Source organism: Epinephelus lanceolatus, chromosome 7 (genome assembly GCF_041903045.1).
Source record: "Epinephelus lanceolatus isolate andai-2023 chromosome 7, ASM4190304v1, whole genome shotgun sequence".
NCBI classification, from domain to species: Eukaryota; Metazoa; Chordata; class Actinopteri; order Perciformes; family Serranidae; genus Epinephelus; species Epinephelus lanceolatus.
The window spans coordinates 24458695-24478827 of NC_135740.1; the positions used below are offsets into that span (position 1 = coordinate 24458695).

Genomic DNA, 20133 nt, shown 5'->3' on the forward strand with positions numbered 1-20133 from the left:
AGAGCGAGATGTATTGTATCCGTTAGATAACCATATCATCAAATTGGCTCAATTTTCCAAAAATGGTCATCTGTGCACCTGGCAAACAATGAGATGAGCAGATAAAGAAGTCGGCAGAACAAAAGAAACAGCCGGGCTGTAAAAGGAAGAGGCAGGGGTATGATAGTAGAGGGAGTAGAGAAGGGTAGCGGAAGGAAGGAAGGCACAAAGAGGAAAGAAAGAGGAGGAAACAGGTAGTTATTTTCTTTAATCTTCGCACACTGTCTCTACCACAAAACATCTTGAGCTTCAGAGCTTCGCACACAGAAACGCAAAAAATACAGAGGGTTCCGCTTTGCTTCCCCCCATTCTTTGATTTACTCGGGAGCTCTCTCTGTATCCCTCCCTTCTCTCTTGGTGTTGCTCTCCCTTTCTCTATTCCAGTCACAAGTCACAATTAACTTTGTATGTTTTTCCTGCACTTTCTGAGTGTTCTCATTAAAGGAGAAGAGAAAGAGAGAAAGTGAAACAGAGAGAGCAGGAGAGAAAGCAGTGGTAGTAAATTTACAGATATCAGTCCTTTCATTATGGACAAAGCCTCGGGGATGGGGGCGTAGGATGGAAAAGACAGAGAGTAGGGAAAGGAAATGTGATATGGGGATGAGCTGAAGGAGCAAGAAAGAAAAGCAAGAGAGCACGCAAAAAAGGACGATGAGACCAAGCCAGGAAAAAAAAAGTTAATTTAAATTACAAAAGAATACTGTCCTTTCTAGCAGCAATTTAATTATCTTTCAGTGGCGCAGTTAAAAGAAGAAGGCTTATTAAAAAGCAATTTCTGTGACATCCTCGTCAAACACTCTCACCAGCCAGAGAGAGACAGAGAGAGAGAGAGAGAAAGGAGAGAGAGAGAGAGAGAAAGAGAGAAGCTAAATGCTGATGAAGTCTGCTGAAGCCATTAAACAGTAGCTTTAGGCTAAAGAAAGACAGAGGGCCGTTTTGATGTTTTAACCATCACAGATGAGAGGGTGGAGAAGAACATGAAGCACATAGTCATGAGATACACGTGTGCATGCAAGTCACTTTAGGTCAGAATCTCACTGTTAAAGCTCCATCTCACACTACAGAACGCCCCGAGCTATTTCCAACTGTATTGTAGAACTCAGCATGGTAAATTACATACAAACTTTAAATTGCTCCAGAATTATTTACAATAAAATCCTTCCCCGTTTTTACATGAGGATTATACTAATGTGGATAATGAGGAGCTGAAATACAGTGTGTTATATTGGCTGTCAGTACTGGCGTCATTTTGGCAGATTGCCCCAATAACAAGCAAACACAACTCCATCTAATTGTTCTAAAAATAATTAATGAATTAATAAAAAATTCTGGAGATGCCACGGGCCTAATTTGACATGAAACATCTGTGGCAGGAAGTGTCCGCAAAAGCAAATTATTCAAGCCAAGCATTTAAGTAGCTGTTATACAGTATATAAGTGGTTAGTTAAATCATTCATTCATTCATTTTCCGTAATCCTGCTTGGGGTCGCGGGGCTTGAGCTTATCCCAACTGACATTGGGCGATATCACACCCTGGACAGATTGCCAAACTGTTACAGGGCTGACACATAGAGAAAGACACCATTCACGCTCACGTTCACACCTATGGGCAATTTAGAGTCACCAGTTAACCTGCATGTCTTTGGACTGTGGGAGGAAGCCGGAGTACCCGGAAAAACCCACGCTGACACAGGGAGAACATGCAAACCCGGCACAGAAGGGCTCCCCCACCCCGGGTTCGGCAGCAAGGTGACAATGCTAACTACTGCATCACTGTGCCACCCTAGTTAAATCATATGAATCAAAAATTGTAGACCATGAATGTCAATAATACAGAAGTGTGTGTATCTTTTTGATGGCAATGTTGGATAAATCCTAAGTTTAGCTTAGTTCAATGGCTGAACTTTCAATGCCCTTTGTATGGTGCACTGAGTGCTTCATCCTGCATAGGTTCCCCACTCTCATAACAGCCTAATTAAACCTAAAAGTTTATAAGTGTAAGATAATATCTCATACATGGGAGATAAACCTTTAGGCTTAATTGGATTTTTGGCCACACTGCCCACAATTTTTTTTTTTTTTTTTTACCTTGCCTCTCAGGGCCTCCGTACAATGAGCTATGCCAAATTTCAAAATTTCACATTATCTTTTTACATCAACAAATAAAAAACTAACATTTTACAATCAGTCTTTGAAAATGTATAATATATCCATCATGCATCTCAGGTCTGACCTTGCTCCAGTTGGCTCTCTTCAGCTGGACCTCAGGCTTGTACTCCTTCTTAGGCTGGAGTCCATAAGGCAACTTGGGTGGTGCAGGGGCCCCCCAGCCAAATGGTGGAGGTGGAGGCATGCCTGGACCCGGCGGCGGAGGAGGGACACCGGGAAACCCAGGAGGTGGTGGGGGTGGTGGAGGTCCCATCCCAGGTAAGGGTGGAGGGGGTGGTGGTCCTGACATGCCAGGGAGGGGCGGGGGTGGCGGAGGTCCTGGCATGCCTGGTAAAGGAGGTGGAGGAGGAGGAGGAGGAATACCGGCGTGACCCGGTAAAGGAGGAGGGGGTGGCGGGGCGGGGATGCTTGCGTGGCCTGGGAGGGGTGGGGGTGGAGGAGGAGGTGGAGGGGGCATACCTACATTCTGGCCAGGGAGCGGAGGGGCGGGAGGTGGAGGGGGCAAACCTGGTGTTGGCACAGGGACAGTAACTGTGACAACTTTAGTCTTGGCCTCTTCCAGATCTTTAGACAGCTTTTCAATCTGCAGGGGAGCAAGGAGACAGTATGTTATCATAAATATTGATTAAACTATAACTGGGCATACCACTGTAAATCTTCACATCACATACAGTCATTTATCATATTGGCTTGACTTCACTGTGTATTGTTGGTTGTTTATTATTTCTGAATTGACATTAATTTTGTATAGCTTTGGCAACTTCCACCATTTCCGATGAACAGCCATGCCAACAGAGTGATTAGATTTAGGGGAGGAAAAAAGGCAGAACAAAAGAGGGGAAAGAACGACATAGAAAGGGATTAAAGCCTGGGCAGGATTGAGTTTTGGGAGAGATGGGAAAGAATGGAGGACAAGGCGCAGAGAGAAAAACATAACAGGGGGGAATTAAGTCGACAGAGGAATTCAAAAGAAAAAGTTTTAAAGAGGAGGACAAACTTCTAAATTAGATTGGGGGAGGGTGAAATCAATTTTTTATTTCAACAGTGAAATACTAATTTCAGTATTTACATCAGTGAGGCGACAGTTCTTGAGAAAACTGTCCAAGTCGTGAAAGTAAACCAGCGAATACTGGCCAATGAAAGAGGACTAGGCTTTGAATGGCGACATCCTATATGTGCTTTAAAGTATAGAGAAGATTATTTACTCTATGTGTTCGTAGTTGTGATTAAAGTGTTAACAGTGTGCAAGTGAAAGAGTGTCTACGTACGCAGCATAACTAATTGTTTGTGTCGTTTTCTCGGACTTTGAAAAGAAGACAGTAACAGACATAAAGGGCCTCCGAGGCAAGCTTTCTTAGTGAGGCAGCAGATGAAGAGTTGGGCACAGCATCACACGGAGGGACAGTGAGAGATCTCTACATGTGAAGAAATCTTGGATGGGCAGTGCCTCAAACACAGAGGAAGTGAGCCATCTTGGTATGAGAAGCTTGTCTGATGCCTGGCTGGTGATGCTGTTGATGCGTTGGACAACTGTGTGTGCATATGCGTGTTTGGGCTTTCGCGTGGTGAGACGATGACTCTGCTGGCATCAGCCACTTTGGATGAAGCTCATTTTGGAAGCTGTGTACTTCTCTTACTGACAGACGCGCGCGCACGCAGACACACGCGGAGGAACATCTTCATGTGGCTATGAGCACACATTCACAGAGGCAGACTGTTCTGGGTCACTTGGTGTGTTTGTGAGTTTGGGTGTCACTGTGAGGCAGAGTCCAGCTGGTGTGGCAGCAGGACACTGACAGCTAAACAATCCTCATCTTTGCCTCCCTACTGTATGAGTGTACACACACACACACACACACACACACACACACACATATACAGACACACACACATACATACACAACACCCTGCGTGTGTATCTTGGCCTTAAAAATTCTGTTTGTCCCATCTCCATCCTTTCCCTTTCTTCTCCTTTCTTCTCCCTTTAGTCACTCTTTATACTCCCATTTCCCCACTATCCACGTTTATATTGAGTTTCTTAATCTCTAAAGGATTTGGCTTCTTCTCACAATATCCTTTTAGTTTTTTTTTCTTCCTCTTTTCATGCCATGCTAGCAGTTGGCTAAATCATTTAAGGCCAGGAGGCTTCTGTGTTTGTGTGGGTGTGCATAGATGTTGGACAACTTTTTGGTGCTTAGACTTCTGCAATATTGTATTTCGCTAAGCCTCAAAATATTTTTCCTTCTTGCAGCTTTAGAAACAGAAACTTCTGTTTTTGTGTGTTTGTGTTGTGACATTAAACAAGACTGATTCTGTTATCTGACTCGAACTTTATTGATTCGGTCCTAATGTTCTGGCTCTCTTATATTGACAAAGGTATCAGGCAATGATGGCAATACTGTATGAAGTCTGTTTGAGCTGATCAGCTCACCACAAAGATTTTTGGAAGTGTCATAATGGATTCAACTCATTTTTATTTCAGTGATTTTAGATGTTTACTTTAAGATTTATTCACATTCATTCCAACACATATTCAGAGACGTTGTCACATTTATCTGACTCAATACTCCACACACACTAAAATTTAAACAACACCGATTTAGATTTTAAAGTTACTTGAATTAAAAAAAAGGCATTGAGCCAGGTGGGTGTATGTGTTTGTGTATACCTGCTGTTGCAGAGTGCCTAGCTGTTGTTGTAGTCCCTGGTTCTCCTTTTCTCGCTCCAGCTTAGAAGTGGCCAGCTGTTCCTTCTCTTGGCTCAAGTCCTGCAGCTTCTGCTCATAGTCGCCCTCCAGTTTCTTCAGCTCCACCTGCAACTCGTGGCGTGCTGTCAACTCTGCATCCAGCTAATACAAATGCAAAGGGTCATAGAGAGTTAGTTAGAGTCGGTTTCAGTATCCTAAAATGTGCAAGGCAGACATTTTGTGTCGTGGTGAACTTCAAGAAGCGTTGTCTTGAGGGAAGTAACGAACTGTCCCACTGGTACCAGGGCTGCACAGATACTGCACCGCTGTTGTGAAAATGTTCCTGATATGTTTCTGTAATGAATATTCAGCTAATCCTGTGCAGCATTTTCTTACACAGTGCAGCCTCATCCACCTTGCAAACAAACTTCTTCTCCTGGACCGGAGGAACGGACTGAGTTGGCAATTATAAGGTACCATGCATACAGTAATATTATACTAATACCATATGAGGAAAAACAACAGCAAACATTTATTTTTAATATCATTTGAAAAATTAAATACAGAATAAAATTAATGTCCTAAATTACCATAGAAATATCTTAAGGGTTTATTGTGTAGGAATTAGGAGGATCTATTCGCAAAAACTTTATTAATATTCATAAAAACAAGACAACGCGCTTACTCAGGATTAAACCTCTAAAACTGGATGCATGATGCTTAATGTAAATGATAATAAAATCAAAATCAGGACAACACTCCAATTTGCATTTTTTAATATTGCCATACGGATGTTTCAGGCAAGATGCCCTTCTTCAGATTATATTTTGGCAATGTCCAGAATACACACTGTCGAAGGGCGCCCTGCCAGAAACGTCCATGAGGCAATATTAAATCCTAAATCCTACACACGAGACATTAAAAATATTCTGAAGCATTTGTTTTATAAAATAAAGGCTGTGTAGAATGACCAAAGAATGGATATGGTTTTGCTGCAATTCAGAGCTGCTTGTTGAGCTCTTCAAAGGCTAAATCACTTTTTAAACAATTTCCTTTAACAAACGATTAAAAAGCAGTAAAATAATTTGAAATACACCACATAAATATCATCCCCGTAGCTACCAAAACACCAGGGTTCTCCAATCAAACATGTGAGTAAAGTGTGTCTGCGTGCACAAGCTTTTAACCTCCCTCTTGAAGCTGCAGCAGTTTCCGTATCTCAAAGACCTGCAGAAGCCATTTCCTGCAGTCTAGTGCTTTCAGTTTCATTGTATAATTCACACTGCAAATTAGTGTCAATTATTGAGTTAGGATGCTTCAGTGCACTTGTATGAGCTCACTTCTCACTTCCATTTTAAAGCCTTCACATCCATTAAAAAAAAAAAAAAAAAAAAGAAAGAAACATTTTACCCCCAATTCTAATTTCCTCACTTTCATACATTTTAAGGATTTTTCTTCTAGGACACTTGACAAACAGGATAAGAGCATTCAAACATATGACTACATGAACACACAGACACACATGGCCGTTTAATTTGCCGACAGCAGATCCGTTACTCTTGCTGTCAGCGTCCTGACAGCCTCATCCCTAATTCTTGCCAAAGAGACTGCCTGCAATTACCCCATCATAGACAACTAGCAATATGGTGTGTGTGTGGTCAACGAAAATGAATCCAAGGGTGTTCATGTAATGTGTGCTTGTGTGGACGCGCGTGTGTTCAATGGATATGATCCCATGTGAGTGTGCGTATCTTCATGTGTGCCTGAATGAAGGCTAGTTTCAGCTCCCTCTTCGCAATTATCCTGTCACTGGGACAGAAACATCTGGGCAGCAGCACACCACAATCAAGGCATTTACCCCCTTATGTGAATGTGTGTGTGTTGCGTGTGCTTTTTGCAAGCCTATAAGCGTATTTGTCTGTTAGGCGGCTGTCAGGCACGTGTATTCTCATTCACTTAGTCACCCTCTGTCCATCCCTTTTTTTCATTTGCCATCCCATGTCAGACAAAAACTGGTCGGACAGAATTTCATTATAGTCGCAATGTGTCTGTGTGTGAGAGGGGAAAATGTTAGCTTTTACAATGAATGATTTTCTTTTGTGTCTAAATGATTGTAATAGCTTGTATGCTGCTGGGATGACATGTAAATATGTCCGTGTGTATGCCGTGCTGCTGTGTGTGAGTGTGAATTTATGATTTTCAATGTGAATTCATTATTTGTGCGTATTTCACCTTCTTCCCCAGCTCGGTTGCTTTGGCTTCGCTGGTTTCCACCTTGGTCTGGTCCACCATGTTGTCTGTGGCCAAACAGAGAGGGCAGAAGAAAGGAAAAGAGAAAGAGGGGGAAAAAAAAGGTGGTGGATAAGATAAGGGTTTCAGACAACGCACCTGCACACGTCTGGGCGTGAAGACATCGCACCCTTTAGTCTGGCACATGCTGTGCGCACACATACATTCACAAACAGATGCGTACACACAGAGCAAGCATCCGATCTGTGTCCCTATTTTTTTCCCTTATCACACTACTCAAAGTCAAGATCCGTGAGAAGATCGTGGAGGCATCTCATTACAACAGGATGCCATCTGTTGCATGCTGCTTCTACACATCATTACCTTTTAAGCCTCTATATACACACACCTTTGTCTGACTGTGTGTGTATGTGCGGGAGAGGTGGGAGCCCACTAATTTCCCTCCGTGCGAAACACATCTCACACTATTTCATATCAAATTCTTATATTCAAAAATGAAAGCCCATATAACAGTCTGGAAGTAATCCATTATCAGAGGTTCTGCTTGGCAGAGGACAAGGTGAGAAGGACACAGGCTGACCAACGGGGTACTTTTACTGAATAATTGCAGGGCCTACAGGTGGTTCAGTGCCCAGGGGCTTAGTGAGCATGTGCAGTAAAAGAACTAATTAGCATGAAGATGAATGCCACAAAGTCACTGGATCAAAGACAGCTAATCATGATGCCCAGGAGAGGGATCAAACAGATAGATAGCAGAGATAGAAGCGCTGCGAAAAGCTAAAACAGAAAATGAAGAAACTGCATAGACATATAGGGAGACAATTACACAGACTGCGAAGAGATAAAGTTGGAGTCTTCAGCTGCAATGAAAATATAGCTGGTGGAAAAAGGGAGTTAAAACTATGCAGGATTCCTTATATCTAGATAAGCTAGTAAGCAAGGCAGAGCAAAAATGAGAAGTCTATTTTGTGAAAGAGAAGATTTTGCCGGATGAAAGAACTTCACAATAATATGTCATCCCACATACAATTTCAGAGTGTGCATTTGTGTATGAGTTTACATGGTTATTGGATGTGTAATGGAAGAGGGGGGGGGGGGGGGGGGGGGGGGTTACTTCTGTCATGGTGGCTAGGCTAAATGGGACAAACTTCGAATAGAGCACTAAGGGAGCCAGAATGTAGGGGAAAAAAACTGTGCTGAATTTCAGAGTTCAAAGAAAAACACTAAATAATGCATGCAGGGCAGAATTGGGCTGCTTTCCACCGATAATAACTCTGGCAGCCTTAAAGGAGGCCAGCCAGCCTGTGTGTGTGTCAGGACGCATTTAGAAGCAGTGCAATTAGAGCCTCCTGCGGTGAGCAACGGAGACCTGCCATAAAGGAGTATTGAACTCTTGAGACATGGCCTGCACCTCCATTATGCTCTGGTTTAGTTTACTATAGTCAGCAGGTGTTTCCTAGTCAACATTTAGTGCTGTCACTCAAGTCCACAATTCCACACGTGCATATACAAGAATGCACCACTTTTCATCAAAATTCAGCATTTCATGTTTGCATACAAAGGAGGGTGACATGAAATGACACGGAACAATGGCAATCAGAATACTTTCATGATCCCGCTCAAAAGTCTGTGTTACCCATGTGGCTGGTTTGGACTCGGTGTTTTGCTCACAGGCACTTAGACAACAGGTTCACAAATGTTCAAATCTGTTTTAAAAGTATAGTCAGGTACCCAAGTGTATGTCAAACCAGTTTTTGCTTGCTGTATTTATTCGCCTTTTTCATACTGGCCATTAAAAGATCCTTTCCTAATGTGCTTCCAAAGGAAGTGATGAAGAAAAAAATCTACAGACCTAATTCTCTGCAAAAATGTATTCCAAAGTTTTATCGCAAGCTAATATGTGGCTTCAGCAGTCTGAGGTAATCAAATCAAGTAGTGTCCTCCAAAGTCTTTTTGTGTTTTCCCGGACACTATTTTCTTGCTGAGCTGCAGTGGAGGCATCGTAACACAAAGAGGGAAAGATGTGCTGAAAAGAGTAACTTCGAAAGGTACTCAACTTGATTTGATTAACTCAAACCGCTGAAGCCACATTTTAGCTTCGGATAAACTTCAGAATGTATTCTTGCACAGATCGAGGACTGTGGATTTAGTTCCCCATCACTCCCACTGGCAGCACTTTAGGAAAAGGATCTTTTAATGGTCGATATGAAAAAGAGGAAAAATTCACAGCAAGCAAAACCAGTTTCAATGACTAAATTTACATGCACAAAAAAAATCGTTTTTTTTGTGCTGTTATTCCAAAAAGACAATGTACCCACTAAGCTGTTTACATGGCTAATGAAAATGAATTTTCCACTAATGTTCCTATTTATATGCAGCCGTGCACACTCCAATTAACGTGCCCTAACTTGTTGTTTATCACGTCAAAATATGAAAAAGTGAAATGGCTGGAGTTGCTTGTGCCATTTTGCAATCTTTGCTTTTTCAACTGTCGGAACTCAGCCTCCTTCTTTTATTCCTTCAACCACCTTCTTGAAAAAGTGGTGATATCTACACATATCCAAAAACCTGTTGATATTCGAGTCTCTTATAAACAAAAGTAGGTGTGTTTCTCCTTTCGACCTGAAATATGGGCTTCTCTTTTGGGCATGCACCCCAGTTGAGACAGATATTCCTAATGCACTGTATACATGTCAAAGAATGCTCCTAAAATTTGAATATTACCGGCATATCCCACATGTCTTAATTGGAAAATGCTGCATTAGGAAAAAGACTACTCAGACTACCCAAATGGAATGTGCTGATGTGGTTTAATGAAAGCTACTGGATACAAAAAAATTCCCAAGGGCATGAATAAAGTATCTATCTATCTATCTCTATCCATCTTACTGTTCTCCACATCAAATTCAGAATTTTGTCATATTCTGAATAATAGAATTATATTAGTGTGCATGTAAATGAAGTCGATATTCATATGGGCATCTGACTTCTGCATTAAGACAGACCTGAAAATTGTGAACTTATCCTATAAAGCAGTAGTGGCTTGCAGAATGGCCTCTGCTGACTTTAGGTATTTAATACGTTCCCCACTAGTGCCTGAGAGTTACCATCGAACCAATCTATCATTGCGTGTCAGGGTTTAAACATTGGAGGAGGACAAAGAAATCTCACCTACAGTACTGTAGAATCAGACTCTGGGATTGCTTAGTTTGAGATAAAGCTTTTATCCTCTTGATAAAGTTCTCTTTATATCACTGACCTATGACTGTAAAACCTGTGGCACAATTCAGCCCACACTGCCACACATTCCTTCTTTGGCTCCACCCTGTGGCGCTTCTTGGCAAGTACACATTTGTCAACCACATAAACACACAATGTAATATGTGTTATGACCAAATTAAGGTTAAATTACATAGGGCAGATGTAATGACATTGCCAGCAGTGATTGGAGTGGGGCAGGCCAAAAGTGAAATATGATTTTAAGTTCAACCCGCACAGCACTGCACCGCAATGTTTGACTTTTCTGGTCTGTGTGAATTTTGTGTCGATTTGGTAATTGCCTGTAAAAGTGCATGGATATAAATCGAAATTTTAAGGGTGTCGGTTGATGTGCAGGAGGTCCCATGTACACTTGGACAGAGGGCGTTCTGGTCTGAAAACTCACCTATCAAGCTTTCAACGTTGAGGCTGAGGTTACGGCATTTGAAGTCAGGGTCTGCTCCATTTCTGTGAAGCACGATCTGAGCGATACACTCGTCTATCAACTTGTAGTACTGAGGCCTGCAGGAAGGAGGGAGTGACAGATTTACAGAGAGATGGATTAGGAGACAGAGGGAAAAAGAAGTGGGGAGAAATGGGAGGAAGATAAGATGAGAAGGATGGAAAGAGGGTAACAATGGAGAGGGAGAGTCAATATGTGGTGCTGGAGGGAAACAGAAAATGTGTCACTCTGTAACACACTTTGCATGTTGTATCCACAGCGTCCATTGTTATAGCAAATGTATGTGTTGTGCAGTAACAGTGCAGTCTGCATTAATAAAAAATCTGGCACATACGTGAGCAGAGGACGGCACTGACAAAAAGCAAGCAGGTTCATTTGTTCAGACAAATGTGTGAACACACATGCTTTGTCACTTTGTCTTTGTCTGCGCCTGAGATTGGCTGTCTGTGTGAGCATGACAGTTTGAGTTTCTTGTCACAAAGATTGATTGTGTGCAACTGTGTTCCTGAGAGTGTGTTGGTGTATGTCCAGCGCCCCGTGTCTGATCAAGCCAGCTTCACACAGACACTCAATTTTGGAGGTGTCTTATTCCCTGACCCCATTAGATGCTGCCAGAGTCACAAACTCAATACTTTATTTATTCTGTCTCCCTCCCTCCCTTGTCTCTCTTAGTCACTCTGCCTTTGTCTAACACTTATTCCACTCCTTCACTATACTTCAAGGTTTGTTTTTTTTCCCCTAAAGCTCAGATTTATCCGTGGAGCGAGAGAGACATCTAGTGACATTCTGGAAAACGGAGACAAAGTGGAAATAGATTTGTATTTGGCTACATTTTAAATCTGGCATTCTTTATGAGCCTGAACATATTAAATTTAGACATCAGGTATATTAGGGAAACGGTGGTTGGAAGGCCTAAGGCTATAAACATTTTGATTAATCCTTAAATTCATGTGTCATTGGATTTGTTAAACTACATCTATTAAGCCTGTACAGTCTGTGTACATGCACAGTAGGTACATGTCTATAATGTATGACCATTCACAGACTGCATTTCTGTATTCTGATAAATTACCAGGCCTCCACCTCCACTTGAGACTGAAACACAGTGACACCAAAAATGAAAATAGACCAAAGCGGCAGGTACTTTTTCGTTCATTCCCACACAAATGCCAACCCTTCCATTCCCTGTACTTCCCTCCCTCATTCTCTCAACATCTATCTAGCAATTTACCTCCACTCTCAATTTCATCTCCATTATTGTTTCGCCCTCCACCTCCCTTCTCTCTTCATCTCTGTAATTATCAAGCTGTATTTTCTGCCACTCTTCAGTTCTCCCTCCCACCCTCACTTCCTGTCTCTCTGAGGAGTCCATTATAGACCACCTCTATTGTGTTTCACTGGATCACCTGGATGGAGAAAGCAGGTTAGGAAGGAGAGGGGAGGTAAAAGAGACCTCAGCTGGGACTATTTGTTTGAGCCAACCTACCTTTTCCATTCTCACAATTTGTTCCCCAAACGGTGTTAAAAATAAACTATAATATCATGCCTGTCTGATACCTTTAAGGCACCAACAGAAACACGACTGACTCAACTCAAATGTGTGCACACCTCCATGTGTTGTTGTGTGTTTGGCCTGTAATTTTAAGTAAAGCAAAGCATTCCTCCTTTGTTGTTGCTGAGTGTGGAAGTGGACATGCATGTGTAGATGTGCACATACTGTGGCGTACAACTCTTGACTTGTCCTCAACATTATTCTACCCCCGTCTTGTCATTCAATTATTCACTCCTCCTTTCTCCTCTGTTTCCCTAGCTAAACCCCCAAGGGCTTTGGGAGACACAGGGAGAGACATTAGCATATTTCTGGTGATAAGAGGTGATGGCGTTCATTTCTATTAAAATGGAATTGGACTTCTTTGCATGTATTAATTTCTCAGCCTTTGAACGGTGCTCTAGAAAACAAACAGCAAATGGAGGACAGGGCTGTGAGGAGGGAGAGGAGAATGAAGAGAGGGAATTGAAGAAAAGGGAGAACTATTCCTTCTTAAGTTTTCCTTTCGTCTACGTTATTTGGGCTTTTCTTGCACTGGTACTGTAAAATAAACTCCCAGAGACAGTTACATAAGTACTTTCCTGTACATATATGATATGGCTGTATGATGCTGCAATAAGGAGTCCAAATTCTGCCTCCTAATTCTAATTCTAGAGTGCACTTCTGCATATTTGCCTTGCGCTGCATGCAGCTATTATCTACTCATCAATCATTCAGAGCATTTTAACAATTAGCCTTCTTCTAGTTTTTCTTACCCGTAAAAGACAATTTATGTGTCACAATAATAGAACAGCAGTGATATGTAAATCTCAGGTGATACAGTATCTAGCTACTTGTCACAAAACAATACCATATCAACATATCAGCTCTAATATGTGAATGTGTGAGCAGGCATATGAGTGAGAGAGTATCAGCATGTATGAGTGTGTCAATATTCATGTGTTACCTGGCCAAATAGTCATTACGGATCAGCAGCAGGTGCTGCATCAGGGACAGGAAGTGGGTTTCGGCCTTGGAATCCTTCACAGTGTTGACTACGATCTCAAACACTTCCCTCACATCGGTGAAGCAAAAGCAGTTAAGGCTTAATTAATACAACATAGAAGTAGATATTAAAAACTCAATACACAGTTGTCATTTGTGCACTCAGTGTTCATACAGTGTTGCAGTGAGGAATGCAGACTGTGTTTACACTGTATTGGTTACTCCTGGGAGACACCTGGTGTTGAAAATTATAACTGCATGTCAAAAGCTGAATTAACAGCAGTTAGTTAGATTCCTTTTTAAGGTGTTTTTAATAGTACACTGTTACAGTAAGGGGGGCTTTCTTCTTGTGGAAATCTTGTCCATCCTAGATGTTTCCATTTTTTCCTGTAAATATGTATTTTTATCAAGCAGGACAAGATCATTATAGACATTCAGATTTTACAGGGATAAATCATATTTGCATAGAATAAAGTTGTTAAAGGTCCAGTTATCCCACCATAAAAGTGGCCAGATAATGTGTTCACAATATATCATAGTTGTAGAAGCATGATACTAACTTTAACTACTGCTTTTAACTAACTTTTACTTTTTCTTTTCTTTTTTATTCATTATGATTATTTAATTGTATGTTTTTATTATCTTTTTTTTCTCTATCACAAATGATTGTCGATTGATTGTCTTATATGTTCGGCACTTTGTGTTGCATTTAATGCATGAATTGTGCGATATAAATAAAGTTATTATTATTACTATTATTATTAACTGATATTCTGGCAGTCCCCCACCCATGTGTGATTTTGTTGTTGCTTTTTAACCCAGTCTCCTCAAATAATGCTGTCAAATGAAAGTTTTGGATGGCAGTTCTAATAACAATCTCCTGTCATATATGTGTTTGTTTAATACAAAGGAAGCAAAAAATAAAATAATTATAAGAAGTGTGGTAGAATAAACCATCAAGTCCACATATAACAGAAGAAACTGACACTTAACTATGTAGTTTTGTTGTTGTGAAGCTAATTGGCCTGACTCAGCTCTGATAACAAAAACAGATACTTAGGAGCCAAAGTCCATCAGTGGCTGGATGTTTGATGTTTTGCTGTTCTTTACTGCAGTGCAGATGGGCAGCAGATGTCTGTGACATGCTAATTGGCAAAGACGGATTTTGAATGTTAAAAAAAAGTTCACACAGGGTTACAATGTCCCTGGAGCCTAAAAGATTATGCTTATCAGTATGAAAATATTCATTTTGCATCCGTCTTAGAAGAAAGTGAGTGGTCAGGCTGATAACTGGGAAGAAAGGGAGCGATCTGATTTTATGTCAATTCATTCATTAATTTTTATAATGAAGGGAATAAATGCATATAATTCTACATCCTATCTGTGTGAATCGTAGTCATTCTTTTATTATAAAGAAACATTATGAAGGTTATTCCTTTCACTCAGTAAACTGGCAAAGTAACAAAACCATGAGTGTGCAAAGTTATGTTGTAACCAGGTAGATAGATTTTCAAGGTCAAAAAGCAGACCCCGACAATTTCTACAGAGGGGCAATTTTGCTCAGTGAAAGGATATTCCATCTCAATGCGGATGTCATCAAGACGTGCTTTGAGGTCCTCAGAGTCATCTTCAGCCTGCTCATCAAACACCGTGAGTTGCACCCTCAGCTCTTCGTTTTCTATCATCCGCACCTCCTGCCGGGAGAGTGATGGGATGTAGGCGGAGGGATGAAAAGGCAAGGGGGAAAATGACAGGAAGAGTGTGACAAACATTGAGTTTGGACAGTTGAGAAAAAAAGTTTTCACAGCATATGAGCGTGTCTCAGCCAGTCAGCAAGACAGAGGCATCAAGAGTGAGAGAGACACGAAGAGTAAGGATTTGCAAATGTGTGTTGTTAGAGTCGCTTTGAGAGAAGATCAAAAGAGAGTGTTTTCTGTACCGTCAGCAGGTCTCTGAGTCCCAGTCTTAGCAGTTCAGAGCGAATATGGATCCTAAAGTCCAACTCTTCTCCCCGGCTGATCAAGGCGTTGATTAGCTGCATGCAGCCACCCTGCCAAAAGAAACACAAGTCAGCTTTACGATTTAGACTAACTGGATACATAATAACTGTACTACAAGACACAATATTTGTAAGCCAATGCAGATTGCACCTATTGAATGCAACTGGGTTCATGTAATTTGTTGACAATAACAAACATGGGGACTTATAATTGTTAACGTGTGTGAGCATGTGCACCTTAAGAGCAATGTTGTGGTTTTTCATGCCAGCAAGCAGAGGCTGGAACCTCTCGATGTCCCGCCTCTCTGCCTCCTCTGTAATGGCCTCCAAAACACGCTCATGACTGCAAAAAAACAGACAGTTATACACATCATATATAATGTTGCTACATGTTGTTAAAAACACATAAATACAAAAAAATGCTGAATTAAAAAGCAAATTCTGTCGCTCTATTTGACAGCTGCAGGTGAAAGAAGGAAAAAAAGACAGATACACAATTGTTCATTTACTGATGTCAATGGTAGGTTTCTAGTAGCTGCCAATAGAGCTGTTCAGAATATAACTTCGTGTAACACTGCAGACTTTAACTGTGGGGACAAATTGGTTGCCCAAGGCCATAATTGCTGTGTGTTCAACTGGTGTCAGCGTTTTACTAATGCTTACAGGTTCTCAGGATGTTCCAAAATTGAAATGGCAGAGAGCAGCTTGACAGCATCCACCATCATATGAGGCACCCTGGGGTTGATGGCTCTGACCAGCAGAGGAATTCCCTCATCTGACTCCAGCATGGATTTAAGACCGTACTAAAGGGGAGAGAAAGGAAATAGGAAGATAGAAAGCAAAATGAGGTAAAGTCCATTAAGGTTTATTTTCTGCAGCAAGAAGCTCAGGCTCTCATGGTTCAAATTATAGTGGTAATGTCAGAAGAATCAAAATCAATTTGTCTCTTGCAGGCACCACACCCATTATGCTAAATTACTGATGTGTAATGATTAACACAGATTCTGAAAAGATTTCTTCTAATTACCTAAAGTTTCATCCATCACTACACTGAAAACTTAAAGCACTCTTAAAGGTTACAGATGACTGCATTTATTGTAATGAACTGACCAAAGTTGGTTACATTGAATTCATAACCCCCTCTAGTGGAAGAATTGCTACACTACAACAAGGATATAAAATGGGATGAATATTATTTTATTACTGGATCTATTGCTTACAACTACTTGCGACAATTATGTGTACCCATACCAAAGAAATTACATTTTGATGCACATAAAAAAACAGTCAATGTTCCTTACCTTGTTGTTCATAAAGGCTTTTAGACAGCGAATGATCTCGTGTTGACATTTCACTCCCATCATTCTAATTGGGGAATGAGAGAGAAGAAACAAACAGAAGGACATTACAAACACATTACTAAAGAGTACAACTGCCTATTATGTGGTTTAAACTACTTACGGGTACTCGTCTTTGTCTTCCTGCAGTCTTCTCAGCAGATTCAGCAGCAGGGCCAGCCCCTCATCTCCAAAGTTCTGCACCCAACTGGAAGTGACACACCGTGATTAGTCCACTATGCTTTTACCATTTTTACATTTTATCACTTTGTCGTTCTCTAAAAATATATTTTGTTTACAACATTATTTTCCCATTTCCGTTTGAAGATTTTATTTTGTTTTCTTGGTATGCCTTTCAACTTGATTAAGACACAATGGCCGCATGGACAAGATAGCCATGTTTAATAGCATGACCTACTTGTAGTTTTGGGGTTGAAATAAATTTTACAATATTAGAAAAATCTGTTTTTTTTTTGGTGTGTGAATTTTTTTTGTTGCCTTAAATAAGACATAAGGAATATTCACTCTTATTGGAAAACAGACTACCACCAGATGACTAAACATAAGTTATTTAAGTTTTCAGGTGCTATAATGTTTGAAACAAAGGAGTAACTGCCAGATGTTTTCAGTCATAATAGTCCAGAAATCTGAAGGTCAAACTCTGTAATGTAAACCGTGAAAACATTACTGATTGAGCCTGTTATCGACAAAGTTGTCAAATGCAATCAGCAGTCGAGTATGGACTGTATTTGAAAGTCATATAATACAGTAGGCTGAATAGAGATCCCCTGTGTGAGGGACTGCATAAGGATTTGTCTCATTTCAGTCAGTAATCCATAGCAGCTTTTTCAGCAGCAGTTGAAGCATATTTGAAAAGGTCTACCACCTTTGCTGTGTGAGATTTTTCTTTGCAAAATGGCTTAAGCTTTGTTACATGGTGATCATGAAAGATCAGTGTCTCTAAAGCTCAGCTCAGAGCAAAGATTTATGACGAGAAAGTTGAAACTTGGAACTACCTGCAATGTGCCCATTTGCAACGCTCCGAAAACCTGACAGTTTACATTAACGCGACTAGACAATACAATGCTTCGTCTCCATAGCAATGACTCTCTGTGCTTCCTTTTTAACTTCCCGCTTTTCAGATATAAGTAAACACTGTAGGTGCTTTGTCTTCTGAGTATGTGTGTGTGACATGGGCCCATACAGCGAGCAGCAACAGCTACCCAACGTATGACACCAATAGACCATGAGGACGGAGACCAGGATACGTGACAGCCGCAGGGATGTAAATAAGATGGACTAAGCTTAACGGGGATGGAGGGCTGTTGTCAGAGAATGCCACAGCAAGCGAACACGCCATCTGCTGATAGTTTGTACCTGACTTAACCAGCTGACTGTAAACAGATGATGTGTCTTACGTTCTAAACCCAGCCACTGGCGACTTGACAAGCTGAGTCGCAGGTGACATCATCAGCCAGCTTGAGGCGAACTGAGATGGGCAAGTTCACACCGCTGCAACTTTTCCCTGCTAGTTCTAAATGGGTTTGTCTTGCTGTGAATCTTTGGTCTAACCCGAGCTTAAAAAGCCTCACCACAAAGTCCCACTCACATTGAGGTCTGGACTCCACACCAGGAGGTTGAAACATTTCATTTAGAGCAATTTTTTAATTTATCTGGTTCAATGTTTTATCTTCACAGGCAGTGTATGTATGTTAGGGCTGTAATAGTTTGTGTATTTGGCAAAGGGGTCAAGGGTCAGTACATGCAGCCGCACACAGAATGCATAATATTTAGATTGATGCATGTAATATGGAACCAAAGTAACCTTTAGACACAAAAGCAGAACGGGATAATGCAATTACTTGGGCAACTGGCATTTACACTGGCATGTAGCCAAGGTGGAACTTATTGAAACACTCCTCCTAATGCACAAATTATATTTTTTATTATTCTATTTATTTTGTATTTAAATTTAATAGCACAAGAGATGCTTCTGAGTTTTATAGCCTACTGTGACCTGTTGCACTTTGGAAACATGTACGTTCAGTGTTTGTACAGTGTAATACAGAAATGTTTGACATGTTGCTCGTTTTTACGATAAAAATAGTTTACTAAAGTTGTCTTGGTGCTAAATGTTTCCTCAGTTCCCAGCTGGAGGATACTGTCTGTCATTGAGACTTGCACTAATGTCTGTTTTAAATTAAATGAAAAGCAACATATGCATGTGTTTTTTCCACACTGCACCAAACCGTGACTCCTACAGCAGGGTATGAAGGGAACCGTGACCTCTATGCACCATTACACCCTTATCTGTATGTAACTATATGTGTGTTTTACCTGACGGGGTTGTTATTGAGTGAGACTCGCAGAGATTCCAGACAGCTCAGCAGCTGTGTGTCTCGGTAGTCTGACTTCAACTCCTGGATGTACATCATGGCTGATTTGGAGCTCTCCTTCTGGTTCTGACCCTAATCGACAAACCCAAACAGACAAAGTGAGCGCACAAACACAACATCGCTCTGTGTTCTGCATTTATATTTTGTCTTCTTACACGCTGTAATTGGTGTTATTTCCACAAGAAAGCACAACGACAGGGCACCGAGGGAGACAGTCAAGCTTAATCTGAAATTTTGATTTGCAGAATTAAAGGCTATTGCGTGTAGGATTTGCTCTTAATAGGCTTGTTTCACAGTTAAATGAACTGTGCTAGCAACCATCTGCGCTTGGTTATGTAGGTCCTTTGAGCTACTCGCTTTCATAGATTTGATTATATTACATCTGCTGCTTTTATTCACCCAACTACTAGGAGGGTAGCTGGTCCTCCAAATGATGGTTGTAAAATTTCATTTACTCTGCATTTCACCAGTGAATACATTTGTATAACATCTATAACAATCCAGTCAAAGCATTTTCTTTCTCAAGCGTTTGGCTTGAGTAAGGACACACTTCAACTGCATAAAAAGGCAATCCCTAAATACAGACAGTCAAGGAAAAGCCTTTGTCTGCACATTTGTATGAGCAATCATTCTTAGATAATAGTGTCACTGTATGATCTAATTACTTCTTTAAATTGGCTTTTAAACACTTTAGTCTGGCTGTGTGAAGTGAATATGACAAAATTCATATGTACTACAGCACTACGTGTTTAGTTTACTGGACGATATGGCGTGTAAAGAAGAAAACGCTTTGTAACTGGTGCTGATTTTAGCCAGTGCTGAAAAAGGCCCTACATGAAGCTACAAATTCCCTGCAGCATACAGTATTAGCAACATTTATTTTGGTACTGACAGCTTTAGACGTGTGAAGGTACTGGGAGACCATCTCTCGTTTGATCATAATGTCTTTTTCCCTCAGAGGCTGCTGCTTCTCCTCGTTCAGGTTCATATCCACCTGGAGAGT

The 20133-nt window shown here is 41.0% G+C and overlaps 1 protein-coding gene across 1 annotated transcript in view; it reads right to left on the bottom strand.

The window, feature by feature from the left end:
- LOC117260872 (protein diaphanous homolog 1-like) overlaps positions 1 to 20133 on the bottom strand; it is a 54080-nt gene that overhangs the window by 1768 nt on the left and 32179 nt on the right. The window contains exons 4-16 of the mRNA XM_078169639.1: positions 20023 to 20124; positions 19072 to 19202; positions 16859 to 16942; positions 16699 to 16762; positions 16061 to 16200; positions 15635 to 15740; positions 15338 to 15448; positions 14974 to 15092; positions 13361 to 13477; positions 10809 to 10924; positions 7127 to 7191; positions 4877 to 5056; positions 2273 to 2791 (exon numbers count right to left, since the gene is read on the bottom strand). Of these exons, the coding sequence (XP_078025765.1) occupies positions 2273 to 2791; positions 4877 to 5056; positions 7127 to 7191; positions 10809 to 10924; positions 13361 to 13477; positions 14974 to 15092; positions 15338 to 15448; positions 15635 to 15740; positions 16061 to 16200; positions 16699 to 16762; positions 16859 to 16942; positions 19072 to 19202; positions 20023 to 20124 (1854 nt within the window). The remainder of the gene's footprint in view (positions 1 to 2272; positions 2792 to 4876; positions 5057 to 7126; positions 7192 to 10808; positions 10925 to 13360; positions 13478 to 14973; positions 15093 to 15337; positions 15449 to 15634; positions 15741 to 16060; positions 16201 to 16698; positions 16763 to 16858; positions 16943 to 19071; positions 19203 to 20022; positions 20125 to 20133) is intronic.